Source organism: Oryzias melastigma, linkage group LG10, assembly GCF_002922805.2.
Source record: "Oryzias melastigma strain HK-1 linkage group LG10, ASM292280v2, whole genome shotgun sequence".
Taxonomy (NCBI): domain Eukaryota; kingdom Metazoa; phylum Chordata; class Actinopteri; order Beloniformes; family Adrianichthyidae; genus Oryzias; species Oryzias melastigma.
Window position 1 is genome coordinate 27,391,504 of NC_050521.1, and position 11,481 is coordinate 27,402,984.

General features: G+C 40.2%; 1 protein-coding gene and 1 long non-coding RNA gene across 2 annotated transcripts in view; one reads left to right on the top strand and one right to left on the bottom strand.

The window, feature by feature from the left end:
* The window catches only part of fat2 (FAT atypical cadherin 2), a 98,786-nt gene that overhangs the window by 49,774 nt on the left and 37,531 nt on the right, over positions 1-11,481 (top strand). Inside the window, exons 12-16 of the mRNA XM_024260406.2 lie at positions 929-1,325; positions 4,369-4,568; positions 5,682-5,835; positions 6,281-6,514; positions 9,154-9,543. Of these exons, the coding sequence (XP_024116174.1) occupies positions 929-1,325; positions 4,369-4,568; positions 5,682-5,835; positions 6,281-6,514; positions 9,154-9,543 (1,375 nt within the window). The remainder of the gene's footprint in view (positions 1-928; positions 1,326-4,368; positions 4,569-5,681; positions 5,836-6,280; positions 6,515-9,153; positions 9,544-11,481) is intronic.
* LOC112137879 overlaps positions 1-11,481 on the bottom strand; it is a 59,675-nt gene that overhangs the window by 4,440 nt on the left and 43,754 nt on the right. The gene's annotated exons all lie outside the window — the stretch shown is intronic.

An 11,481-nucleotide genomic window follows, 5' to 3' on the forward strand; every position in this document is an offset into this window, starting at 1 on the left:
CTCCATTGTTTTTTTTAAGTGACGTAAAAAGAAAACACACCATGTGTCCCTCCATGCGTCATGCAGAAAATGCGGTACTCCCAAAGGGTTCACACACTTTCTCTTGAGGCTGCATATAAAGAAAATTATGATTAAAATAACATTTCTGAGTATTTTACATTCAAATCGTTGTGAATCCGAAGCAGATAAAAAATGCATCTGGGTTCTCAGCAACAGAATTTCTGAACAATTCCTGCCGCTCTGCAGAAACTATACCCTAGAAAACTACAGGTTTTGGATTGTAGCTAAAAAAAGCATCATCATAAATAAACAGAACTCTAGGAACGCTTTGAAAATAGATAGAAAATGATCAGAGTGGGACTTCTGGGTTTACTGGAATGATCTTTGTTGAATTCTGACATGAATTGCATTGAATCTGAGCAACAAAATGTATCTTAACCTATTGTGTGAACTACACCTTTAAAGGATAAACTATAGTTTTCCCAAGATTCTTAGATAAAAACACTATAAATCTTTTTTTTGCTGTTTTAGACACAGTTGTTTGAGTCAAAGGCAAAAACTTTTTAACTTCTAAAAAAACAGAAGAAAAACAAATCAATGTTTGAACATTCATCACCTTTTGGATCTGCTGAAAGCTCTGGTTGTTGCTCTACAATCACAGAAACAGAAAAATTGTGTTTTTAAACTGACGGAGGGAGAACGTGAGGACTGGGAGGAGATCGATGCTTTTAGCTCCATCAGCAGTGACTGACAGGATAATGTCCTCTGTGGTCGGAGCAGACGAGTCAAAGCTGAATTCTGATGCTTTGTTTTACAGAGAGGAAGAACTTATTTCCTAAACGTGTTCACTTATTATCGTCTAATGTGGCAGAGGGGATCCATGAAACATTTTCTAATAAACTCTTTTAACCCTGAATCCCTCCTTCAGGTGACCGCCAACGACCCGGACACGGACACCAACGGTCTGGTGACCTACAGCCTGGAGCCGCTGGTGGACGACGTCCAGCCGGACGTCTCCGAGGTCTTCTCAATCGACGGAGACAGCGGCTGGATCACCACTTTGCGAGCGGTGGATTGTGAGCAAACGAGGATTTACCGGTTCAATGTGGTCGCCACCGACCACGGCGGCGACGAGAAGCTGTCATCCAGCGTCCTGGTGGAGGTGATGGTCACGGACGACAACGACAACCCGCCGACGTTTTCCGAGGAGGTGTACCGCGGCTCGGTGGTGGAGAACATCACGCCCTTCGAACCCATCGTCTCCATGACGACCTCAGACGCCGACGTGGCTCTGCAGAACCGGCTGGTGACGTGCTACATCACAGGTGTGTACGGGCGCACTTAACTCACTTTTTTTATCCAAAAAGCCAGTTTTTCCGTGCAGCAGAAATAAAAACATGTTTACTGCTCACTGAAAACCTGCAGCTCGCTGGGATTTATCAGGATATTAATGAGGTGAAATCAAATCTTTGTTAATCGCTTTCAACTGAGTCATGACATTCAGCAAAAGATTAATCACAAAAAGGCTGGCGTTGACAAGAATACCAACTGGATGCCCTGCAGCAAACAACACAAACAAAGCCCTGAATGAATGCAAATCCAGACAGTTAAACTGCTGCGGAGCGGCTCCCTGACATAACGTCAGCCTGTGTGGGGGAGCGCTGTTTGCTCTGGCAGGTTCGAGTCCGCTTCGTCACGAAGCTGCTCAATCCAACACTGACAGTCGCTCCTTCGTGCTGTGAAGTTTTACTCATTCAGAGCACGACAAACTGTATTCATTAGAGCTTTCAGCAGGTTGAAGGTCTGGATCCTCCCCGTGCTGCCAGAGCTGTCACAGAAACCGGTCCTTGCTTTTAGCTTTGATTTATTCAACCAGGACTCGTCTGCCGTTCATCAGACCTGAACTTGACTTCAGAATTCCCAGTTAACGACGGTTTAATCCTTCAGCACCGAAGCTTTAGCTCTAATGTTTACATTCTTGTGACTACCATAATTCTCAAATCGTTTACACAATTCATGTAATTTTAGTGGATTCTGAAGTGGAGAAAAGCAGCTTTGCACTCAAATTTAACAAATGAAAAAACACTTTTCTTTATGTCAGAATCAGCTGATTCACATTGATTATGTAAAAGATTTATTGCATGTCAAAGAATGTGTTGTTTAAATATTAAGTATTATTTTAGTATTTTTCTAATGATGGAGAACATATTTAAATAAAATAAGAACCTGCAGCAACATCTGACATTCTTTCTGTTATAAGTTTGGTTTGTGATATTTTTCTACATAATTTTATTTTTAAGGAAAAATTAGTCTGGGTCTTAATGGGTTAGGCTCAAAATAGCATTTCTGTGTATTATTTTTTACTGAGTTAGCCCCGCCCATCTGTTTGTTTGTTTTTTTAGTTTTTTTTTTTTTATATAGATTTTCCTTTCTTAACTGTGGCTGTAGAATAGTATAACTAATGTACATTCAAGTCATGTGACCATCTTTAAAATGTCAGGAGACCCTTTGTGCTGTTAGCTTTTTATGAAACACTTAACATTACTACAGTTACACCAAACAGCTTTTTTTCAGATGGATTGTAGTTTTATTCTTCATGAAGACGCTACAACAGTATCGGTGCCTCCATAAAATAATGAATATATCAGTATAAAGTTATAAGTTATAAAATTATGAGAAAAAACACAATTTTAACATGAATAAAGTCATAGACTTATTTTTTTATGGAAATTTAACAAGAATTAAGCTGTAAACTTATAAGAAATATATGAACTATTAACAATAACAAAGTTGTATAATTATGGGGAAAAAAAACCCTTAAATTTCTCAAATATAAATTAGTATAATTATAAGAAAAACAATGTAAAAACAAAAAATTACGGGAACAAAGTTGTTAAACTGTAACAAAAAAGTTGAAATTTTACGAGTATGAAGTTGTCAAATTATGAGGAAAAATTTGAAACTGTAAGTGAATGAAGTCATTAAATTATCGGAAAAAATTGAAATTTTACAAAAATTAAGCCGTAAAATCATTAGGAAAAAATATGAATGTTTACAATAATAAATTTGTAAAATTATAATAAAGGAAGTAAAAAAAATTCAAGAATAAAGTCGCTCAATTATAAGAAAAAAATAATAACTTTTACGAGAATTAAGCCATAAATTCATGAGAAACAAAAACGGAACTTTTACAATAATGAAGTCTTCAATAATGAAAAAAAACAACATTTTACAAAAATAAAGAATTAAATAGTAAAGAATTTAACTTGTACAAGAAGTAGGTCTTAAAGTTCTGTGAAAAAAATTAAAAACTTCATGTGAATACAGTTGTAAAAATTTAAGAGTTAAAATTTTACAAAATAAGTTGTTCAAATAGTCAAAAAAGATTCCAAATTTTCCAAGAAAGAAATTGCATAATAGTGGAAAAAACAACAATTAATGAGAACAAAGTTATAATTGTATGCTTTAAAAATATATAACTTTTCAAAAAAAACATTAAGCTTAAAAAAAAACAATTTAACACAACCTGAAAAATGGGGTCACACTCCACAAATATCTAGTTTACTTTTTAGTTACTTTACTTTTTACGGAATTACAACTGTTTTATTTATTTATTTCAAATCCTAAATTTCCATCATCATTTTCATAAATTTTTTTCATAATTTTACAACTGTTTTCGAATGTATTATTTATTTTCTTTCAACATTACCCTCATACTCCATCAAAGGAAACTGAAGACACAACTCAAAGTTGTGTCTTCTTTGTGTTTCACCTTGAAGATGTATTCATTTTTGAAGGTAGACCTCCTTCACTTTTCCAAAGGCGTACCGACACACTTCATCCTTTTAATCCGGACTCCTCCATCTTTCCCTGCATGTTTTCTGAACCAAACTAGAGCTGAAACTCTTCAGGAGTCACATTGGTGCAGAAGTAGCGTTTCACGCCTGTCGAGCTCGGGCAGCTTTACCATTATTTTGTTTATGAAGCTAAAATATCCTGAAGAAAGTGTTCATCTGTGGAGCAGACTGTTAATACTATGGTATCCTTCAAGTTAAAAGCCTATTTAATGGTAAACTGTAAAGCAGCTTAAATGCCCAACAAAGAGATGAAAATGTTTGAAAATGTGAGCTGTGTTTTTTTGTTTTTTCATAAAAGATTTAAATTGTGGCTTCATTTTTTTTGCCAAAATATATTTTAGGTAATACTTTTTTTAATGTAAGATGACATTTTAAAACACAAAGCTTTATTAACAATGATTTTACAATACAGTCCAAGGAGATATTTTAATTTCTCACAAGTTCACATTAAAATGAACCATTTTTTAAAGAAGTTGTTAGACAAAAACTGACCGCAGACCATCTCGTGCAGACGGAGACCCTCTGGGCCAGTTCGCCATCATCCAGGAGGACGAGAACCAGTGGGGTCTGATAGTGAAGGACAGTCTGGATCGGGAGACCAAAGACAGGTTCACCCTGAAAGTGACCGCCACCGACGGCAAGTTCGAGGCCCCCGTCACGGTGGAGGTCCACGTGCTGGACCTGAACGACAACAGCCCAACGTGTGAGCAGGTGAGGCGGGAACCACGTTCAGATATTCCTCTATTTATATCTACAGAAAATCTCCAAATGGGAGATGGTTTTAAATTTGTTTAGCTAATTCTAAGATTGTATCAAAGAAAAATAAATGGAATAAAAATGTAAAAGAACTTCAGGAAATTGATTTTGTCAAACAAAAGTAAGAATAGATAAACATGTAATATCCTCCTGACTACCAGAAATGCAAACATGAACATTTCTAAACCAGAGAATTTCCCAAACTTTGCATTCTACTGAATGAACTCCTTTTGATTTCTACAGAAGCTTTTCAAATGTTACGGAGTGGAGCTCTGGGATTGTAGTTTTTGTTATAAAGAAAGGAAAAAAAAGATTAGACAACTTTTTTTTTTTCCTGGTAACCAGGAGCTTCTAATCTGGCAACAAGGACAAAAACAGTTTTGAAAACCAGATTATATCTCTTAGAGATTTTAAGTTGTAGATTGGGAAATCCGCTTTGCTTTTGTGTAAACCGCCCCCTAGCGGCTCCTTAGAAAACTGACAGGAAGCTTTTACTTTAAATTTGAAAGGTGATTCAAGAATGAAGTCAAAGTGTTGCTTTTGATCGAAGAACATTTTTGTAGAAACCCAGTTGTTACGCTCACAATGCTTACACTTCAAAGCTAACAGTTAATGCTAACACATCATTTACCCTTTGATGCCAGAGCTTTAGTTCCATTGTTTACATCCCTTTGACTATTGTGACTCTTTAACTATTTAAAGACTTGACGTAATTCCAGTGGAGAAAAACAGCTTTACGTAGTAGATTACCTTTAGGTGATGCATAAAGTCAATAGAAACAATCACGTTTCTCGGCTTCAGAATCAGCTGACTCTCATTAATTGCATAATCGATCAAAGTTACAGTATGTCAAAGATTGTGTGATATTTAGACCGACTTTTCATCCTCCTGATGATCGGCATCTGCAAAAATGAGTGAAATTTTAGAATTTTGATGTTCTGGTTTTTATAACTTCAGTAGCCTTAGGAGCTCCAATGATCTTCAGTGAGTCAAGGAGCAGACAGATGTAGGTCCTGCAGCCGGTGGCCTCACTCCGACCTGATGATTGTTGGGATGTTCTGGTTCCAGCTGCTCTACACAGAAACGGTGATGGAGAACTCCGGCCCGGGAGTGTTCCTGCTCAAAGTCTCGGCCTCTGATCCAGACGTCGGAGCCAACGGCGAGATCTCCTACACTCTCCACGGTCCAGATGCAGACAAGTTCCACCTGGAACAGCGGACAGGTGAAACACTGGCCGTTCGGTGTCGGTCTGTTTTGACCCAGTTTCTCCTCAGGTGTCTTTGATGAACAGGTCTCCTTTCTAGTCGATCAGGTCAGACTCTGGTTATTTTGAAGGAAGATAAGCTTCATCTCTGTTTGCTGACGTTCGATCAATCATTTCCTCCACAAACAGACGTCTGTACGGATGTTAAGAGTCAATCTGACTCAATCTCTGCGGCTACAACGTGTTATGGTCTCCCTTGAAAAAGAGATCTAATCTCAATGGGATTTCCTGGTAAAATAAAGGTTAAATAAATATTATGATGAATTTGGTACAAGAATCCTTTAATAAATGTAAGTCCCCCGAATCCCAATATTAGACTTTATATGTATCTCCTCAACTTTATTCATGGCTGTAAAAGGTAAAAATTACAGGTTTGTTGAAGTTTGATTCTGCCTCTCCTCAGGTAATCTCTTAACCCTCGCTGTGCTGGACCGGGAGACGGATGCAGAGCTCAACCTGGTGGCCAAGGCGACGGACGGTGGCGGCCGATCGTGCCAGGCCGACATCCGGCTCGTGGTGCAGGACATGAACGACAACCAGCCGCAATTCTCCTCCAGCCACTACGAGGTGACGGTGTTCGACAACACCACGGTGCGCACGCCCATCGCCGTCATCTATGCCAAAGACCCAGACGCCGGTGAGCCGCATCTCGCAGTGAGGACGTGAGCTTTTTCAAACTGCAGAGGTTTCATTGTTCCCGTCAGGTCACAACTTGTCCCGTTAAAACCTTTGTCCTGGTCGCACCAGTCCTCTACAGAACTCCCAACAGGCCCTGCTTTGTGTTTGTGTTTGAACTGAGCACAAACATAAAGCCGGGCTAATCCAGAGACTTTTTCAAACATTCAGCTGCTGCTTTTCTTCGTCTCTCCAGCTGTGCCGGGGCCGGTTTGTTACATAAATCAGCTTCAGTCTTCATGAGCTCAGCCATTTTAGACTGTTTGTTTTGCTTCAGATTCCCTGAAAAAAATTGATATTTCCTATGAACTGATGAGCATTCCCAGATATCAAGTGTCCGGATTTTACTTATTATTTTCCAGAAGTTCCAGTAAGATTTTATTCTGTGAAGAACATTGTATCTGAGAGCTGGGGTGAGCGAGTGTGACATCACCCTTAGAAAATGGTTTATTCCGGGTCCAACCGAGTGAAATCAGTCACCGTTTATTCACCTTATGGATGCCGCCATGTTGGAGCCAGACGTCCCCAGCAATGATTGGACCAAGTTGGTTTCTATAGCAACCACTCTCATCAATGAGGAATGAGCTGGTTGGAAGGCCACACCCATACCACTTAAAGGTGGACTACATAAAATCTGTCAAACGTTTTGAACGTTGGGGCCAGGAGGCTCCGCCTACTATTATTGAAGCATCTGATTGATCAATTTATCACTTGAATAACGCGAACTACAGAAAACAAATGAGGGTTATCAAGAAGACATTAAGAATGGTTAGAAGTCTATAGGGTTTTGGCTACTTGGAGCCACTTCCTGGTTGTAGCGCCAAGATGGAGGGGCCACTCAATCCAGAACTTATATACAGTCAATGGTTGAAACATCTTTCAGATTATAGATGGAGCAATATTTTGTCATCTTTTTTTACAATTCTCCTTTAATGAATCATCTGATTCCATCCTCTGGGTCTTCCTCACTCACATCAACCACCCTCACTTTATTATATCCATGAATCTCCTCTTTGAACTTCTTATCACCACAGTTGTCAGTTTGTAACACAAACTATGAAAGAAGACTCCTCTTTGTTATTGAAGATGCTAAATCCGATTTTGAACCAATCAAAATGCCGCTTTAGGGTTTTTTATAGTGAGGAATGAACATTAAAATGCATTTAAACCCTCAAAAAGTAGAATTTTCATGGTTGGGCCCCTTAAAGGTGACCGTTGAAAAACGCCTGTCCAAAAGTCACGCCTCATTATAGCCTTACATAGAAACTATAAGGTTAGTTGAAATGTTCCTGATATAAGGTTGAACAAGTTCTTCAAACTTGAACAAACTTCAAAGAGAAAGTGAATCTCAGAAGTGAATCAGAGACTAACTGCAGCTTGATCTGCCCTCAACAGTGCATTGTGAAAGCAAACCCAAGTGTGGTGTGAATTCCCTGCCCAACTAAACCGAGTTCTTATCTGGCTTAAATGACCCAATTCTTCTGGATGAAGGGATGGATGGTTCACCCTTTCAGAACCTAAACTACAAACAAACAGATGACAGAAAAAACCCTTTCTTCTCATAGGCTCCTAGAAAAAGTCTGGATAGGTCATCATTCCTCAGTAAAGGTCTTTTTTTTGGCTCGTGGATCCAAACTCCTTTATTTTAGCAGCCAGAGTTTATGACGTGAGAAAATATTGAGCTTTGCATTTTCCTTCATTTACAGATAAACAGTCAGGTGGTGTGTGTGTTTCTTTCCTGAAGCTTCTTGTTCTTTCTCTAAACCCTTTCGCTGAACAGATATCGGGCAATTCCAGACCAATTTTCTTGTAGTTCGTGTGTTCGAACGCCTCGGCGCCGCAGGCGGTTCTGTGTTCATTTGCAGCCTCTGATGCTCTTTTGGTTTCCAGCTTTTGGGACGGCAATGGGGGATGTTTTTTTTTTTTTTTTTTTTTTTTACTGGAACGAGCTGCAGAGCTTTGAAGTGTGATTCAAATGCTGCTCAGAGTTTACACAAACACACCCACAAATTCAGCTTCTGCCTGTGTAACAGCTGCTGTACAAAGAGCAGAACACGCTAACCACTCCTTCGTACTTGCTGCAGCTTGTCTCCCCGCTCGCTCTGAACGTTTCTCACAGACGGATCTCTGTTAGCAGGCAGATCGTCTGCTGCCGTCTGATCATCTGCTGGGATTTCATCAGAGAGCGGCACACGTGACCAAAGGACAGTTTAACCACTGAGCCTCCCAGATCCAGCAGTTAAGCTGCTGTCACATCCTCTGGCTGCTCGGATTCAGTAGAAACGCCGTCAGACGACTTTTAATCTCCGTCTGAGTTTAATCCCGTCGGTCTCAGCAGCAGATCCTGGTTCCCTCAGACCTGTCAGCCGTGCTGACTCAGCTTTTTAGTCTTTGATTCCCGGAGAATTCCGCCCCCACCGTAAGTTTGTTCCGTCATTTACATCCCTCTGACATCCCAGAGGCGGTTTGTGCTCATAGAATGAACGCGAGCGTCTCTCACTGGTTAGGACTCAGCTGTTCAGAGACTTTACTGAAAGACGAGTTAATAAAGTTTCATTTTCATATTTATGTATCAAATGCATGATTGTCGTTTGTGCTCAGGTATAAACTCGGAGGTGAAGTACTCGCTCATCGCCGGTGATGGTGGTTATTTCTCCTTGGATGAGTTTTCGGGGGTCCTGCGGCTGGAGCGACCTCTGACCCCCGAAACGCCACCAGCCTTTGTCCTAAAGGTGAAGGCCACCGACCGCGGCCTGCCTCGCCAGCTCTACTCGACCGCCACAGTGACGGTGGACGTGGTCTCCCTGGACGACTACCAGCCCGTCTTCCTGAGCGCAGAGTACACGGCGCAGCTGCCGGAGTCCCTGCCGGTTGGCTCGGAGGTCCTGAGCGTGTCGGCGCTCACCACAGACGGCGGCGGGCCGGACCCCGTCGTGTACCACATCATTTCTGGAAACGAAGACAAGCGGTTTCTGCTGGACGCTCACACAGGTCAGAACGGGTGTCACTGTTTCAAGTTCAAGAGGGATTCTCTTGAAGAATGGATTTCAGTCAAAATAATTCAAAATAATCAATTCCAATGTTAATAGTTCGCAAAATCTCTGGTAATCTAAACATTTCTATTTAATTTAAAGGTTATTAAGAGTGATCTAAAAGCAGCTTCTAAAACATTTGCAAAACTGATGTTTTAAGTTTCCTATTTGGCACAGAAAAACAAAAATCAGACATGTATGAGTCTAAAATCTGGTTTCAGCTAATCTTAATAAAGAGTAAAAGAGATTCTGTTTGTAAGGTGTTGCTAAAAGAATAGATTTTGAATTTCTTTGCTATTAAAACCCTGACAAACTAGCTTTTCATAAAACATCTTCAGTTTAAATCGCTCAGTTTCTAGTTCATTTTCTGAAAATGGCCTCAGAGAATATATATTATTTTTTTCTGGGGACATTAAACAAACTTAGAAGTCAAAAATTTTAAAGTCCAACTCCAGTCATCTTCTGATCTGTTTTGAAAGCATTCCCAGTGATCTTTTAATAGTAAATTAAGCCAAAATAAAAAAAAAAAAATTCTGTATTCTCTTCTGGGACATAATTTGGTGGAGAGCTATCTCCGCCCCCTCTTTCCTTTACCCATAATTGAAAGCTGTTTACAGTCTCTCCCCCTAGCTTACAGCCCCTCACACCCCCAACCAACATTAGTGGTGCAACAAAAATGGTGATCGGTATCAGAGCTGTCCAGGTCAGATCCAGATTCCAGCTCAGACGAGGAAAACAAAGACGTTCATGGATCTTTTTGTCTCCACGTGGATGTATCAGAATGGGGTGGGGCAGGGAGCTTGTGGCCCCGCCCACAGTATTATAGATCACACATGCAATCTTTTTCAAATGTCATCTTTTCGTTTGTTCCTGATTCACAATTGAATTTAAAAACTTAGAAATGCCATTTGTGTAAAAATATGTTGTCCGTCAGCAGAAAAATGCAACAAAAACATCCTTAAGACATAATGCTCTTTAAACTGGGTCTTTGAAATCTGGATGCAACAAATAGACCAAAAATACCCTCATCAGGTGAGTAGGTAGAACCCATGCTGACCCATGCTGAGCCAGGCTAACCAGTGCCAATCTATGCTTATATTTGCATACTTGTATTAGCGTAACAAAGATGTTAGTAAAAAAAAAAAAAAAAAAACTAAAAAAAAAAACACACAAAATGAAGATGCTGATGTTACTCTACAACATCCAAACATTAGTTCAGACTGGAGGCCAGCGCTGTCGGCGTGAGACCAACCATCAGCTCACGATGAGCCAACACTGCAGCCTGACTGCATTTCAAGGATAAGAGGTTTCATTTTGTTTCACTTCAAAGACACAAACACAGCAGAAACTCATTGCTTTGAAGGGCATCGCACAAAAAAACCCAGTTTGAGCGGTTCCTAAAGGCCTCGCTCTGCTTTTAATGCCTGATAGTCCTGCAATAGTTTTACAGCAGTTTATGCAGAGCCTGTGTCAGGGGGATCATAGATGACGCTTTCAACTATTCACACCTGACACACAGGTGAACACCAGCCTTTAATAAGGATCCAGAGATCCCTGTGGATCCCTGGACTGAAGTGAACTGACCCCCTCATGGTACCAAAGTGTTGAAACACCCTCAAGAACCAAGAAAAGATGAAGGTTTTCCTTCAGAACTTCTTCATCTTCAGGTTCCTAATAAGCGGAATCAGTTTCTGGCGTTTGAACAAAAAGCTGATTCGTTGTTTTGCTCTGGATGGACGCCCTCGCTGTGATGTTGAGAACACCCTGCATCATTTATGAGTTCCTGCTTTTTGATGCTCAGAATGACTCAGAAAAGAAATAAATTATGGATCGTCCATCGACCACAAACATCTCCAAGATGCCTTTAAGGACACGGCCGCAAACAGGAAATCTCAGG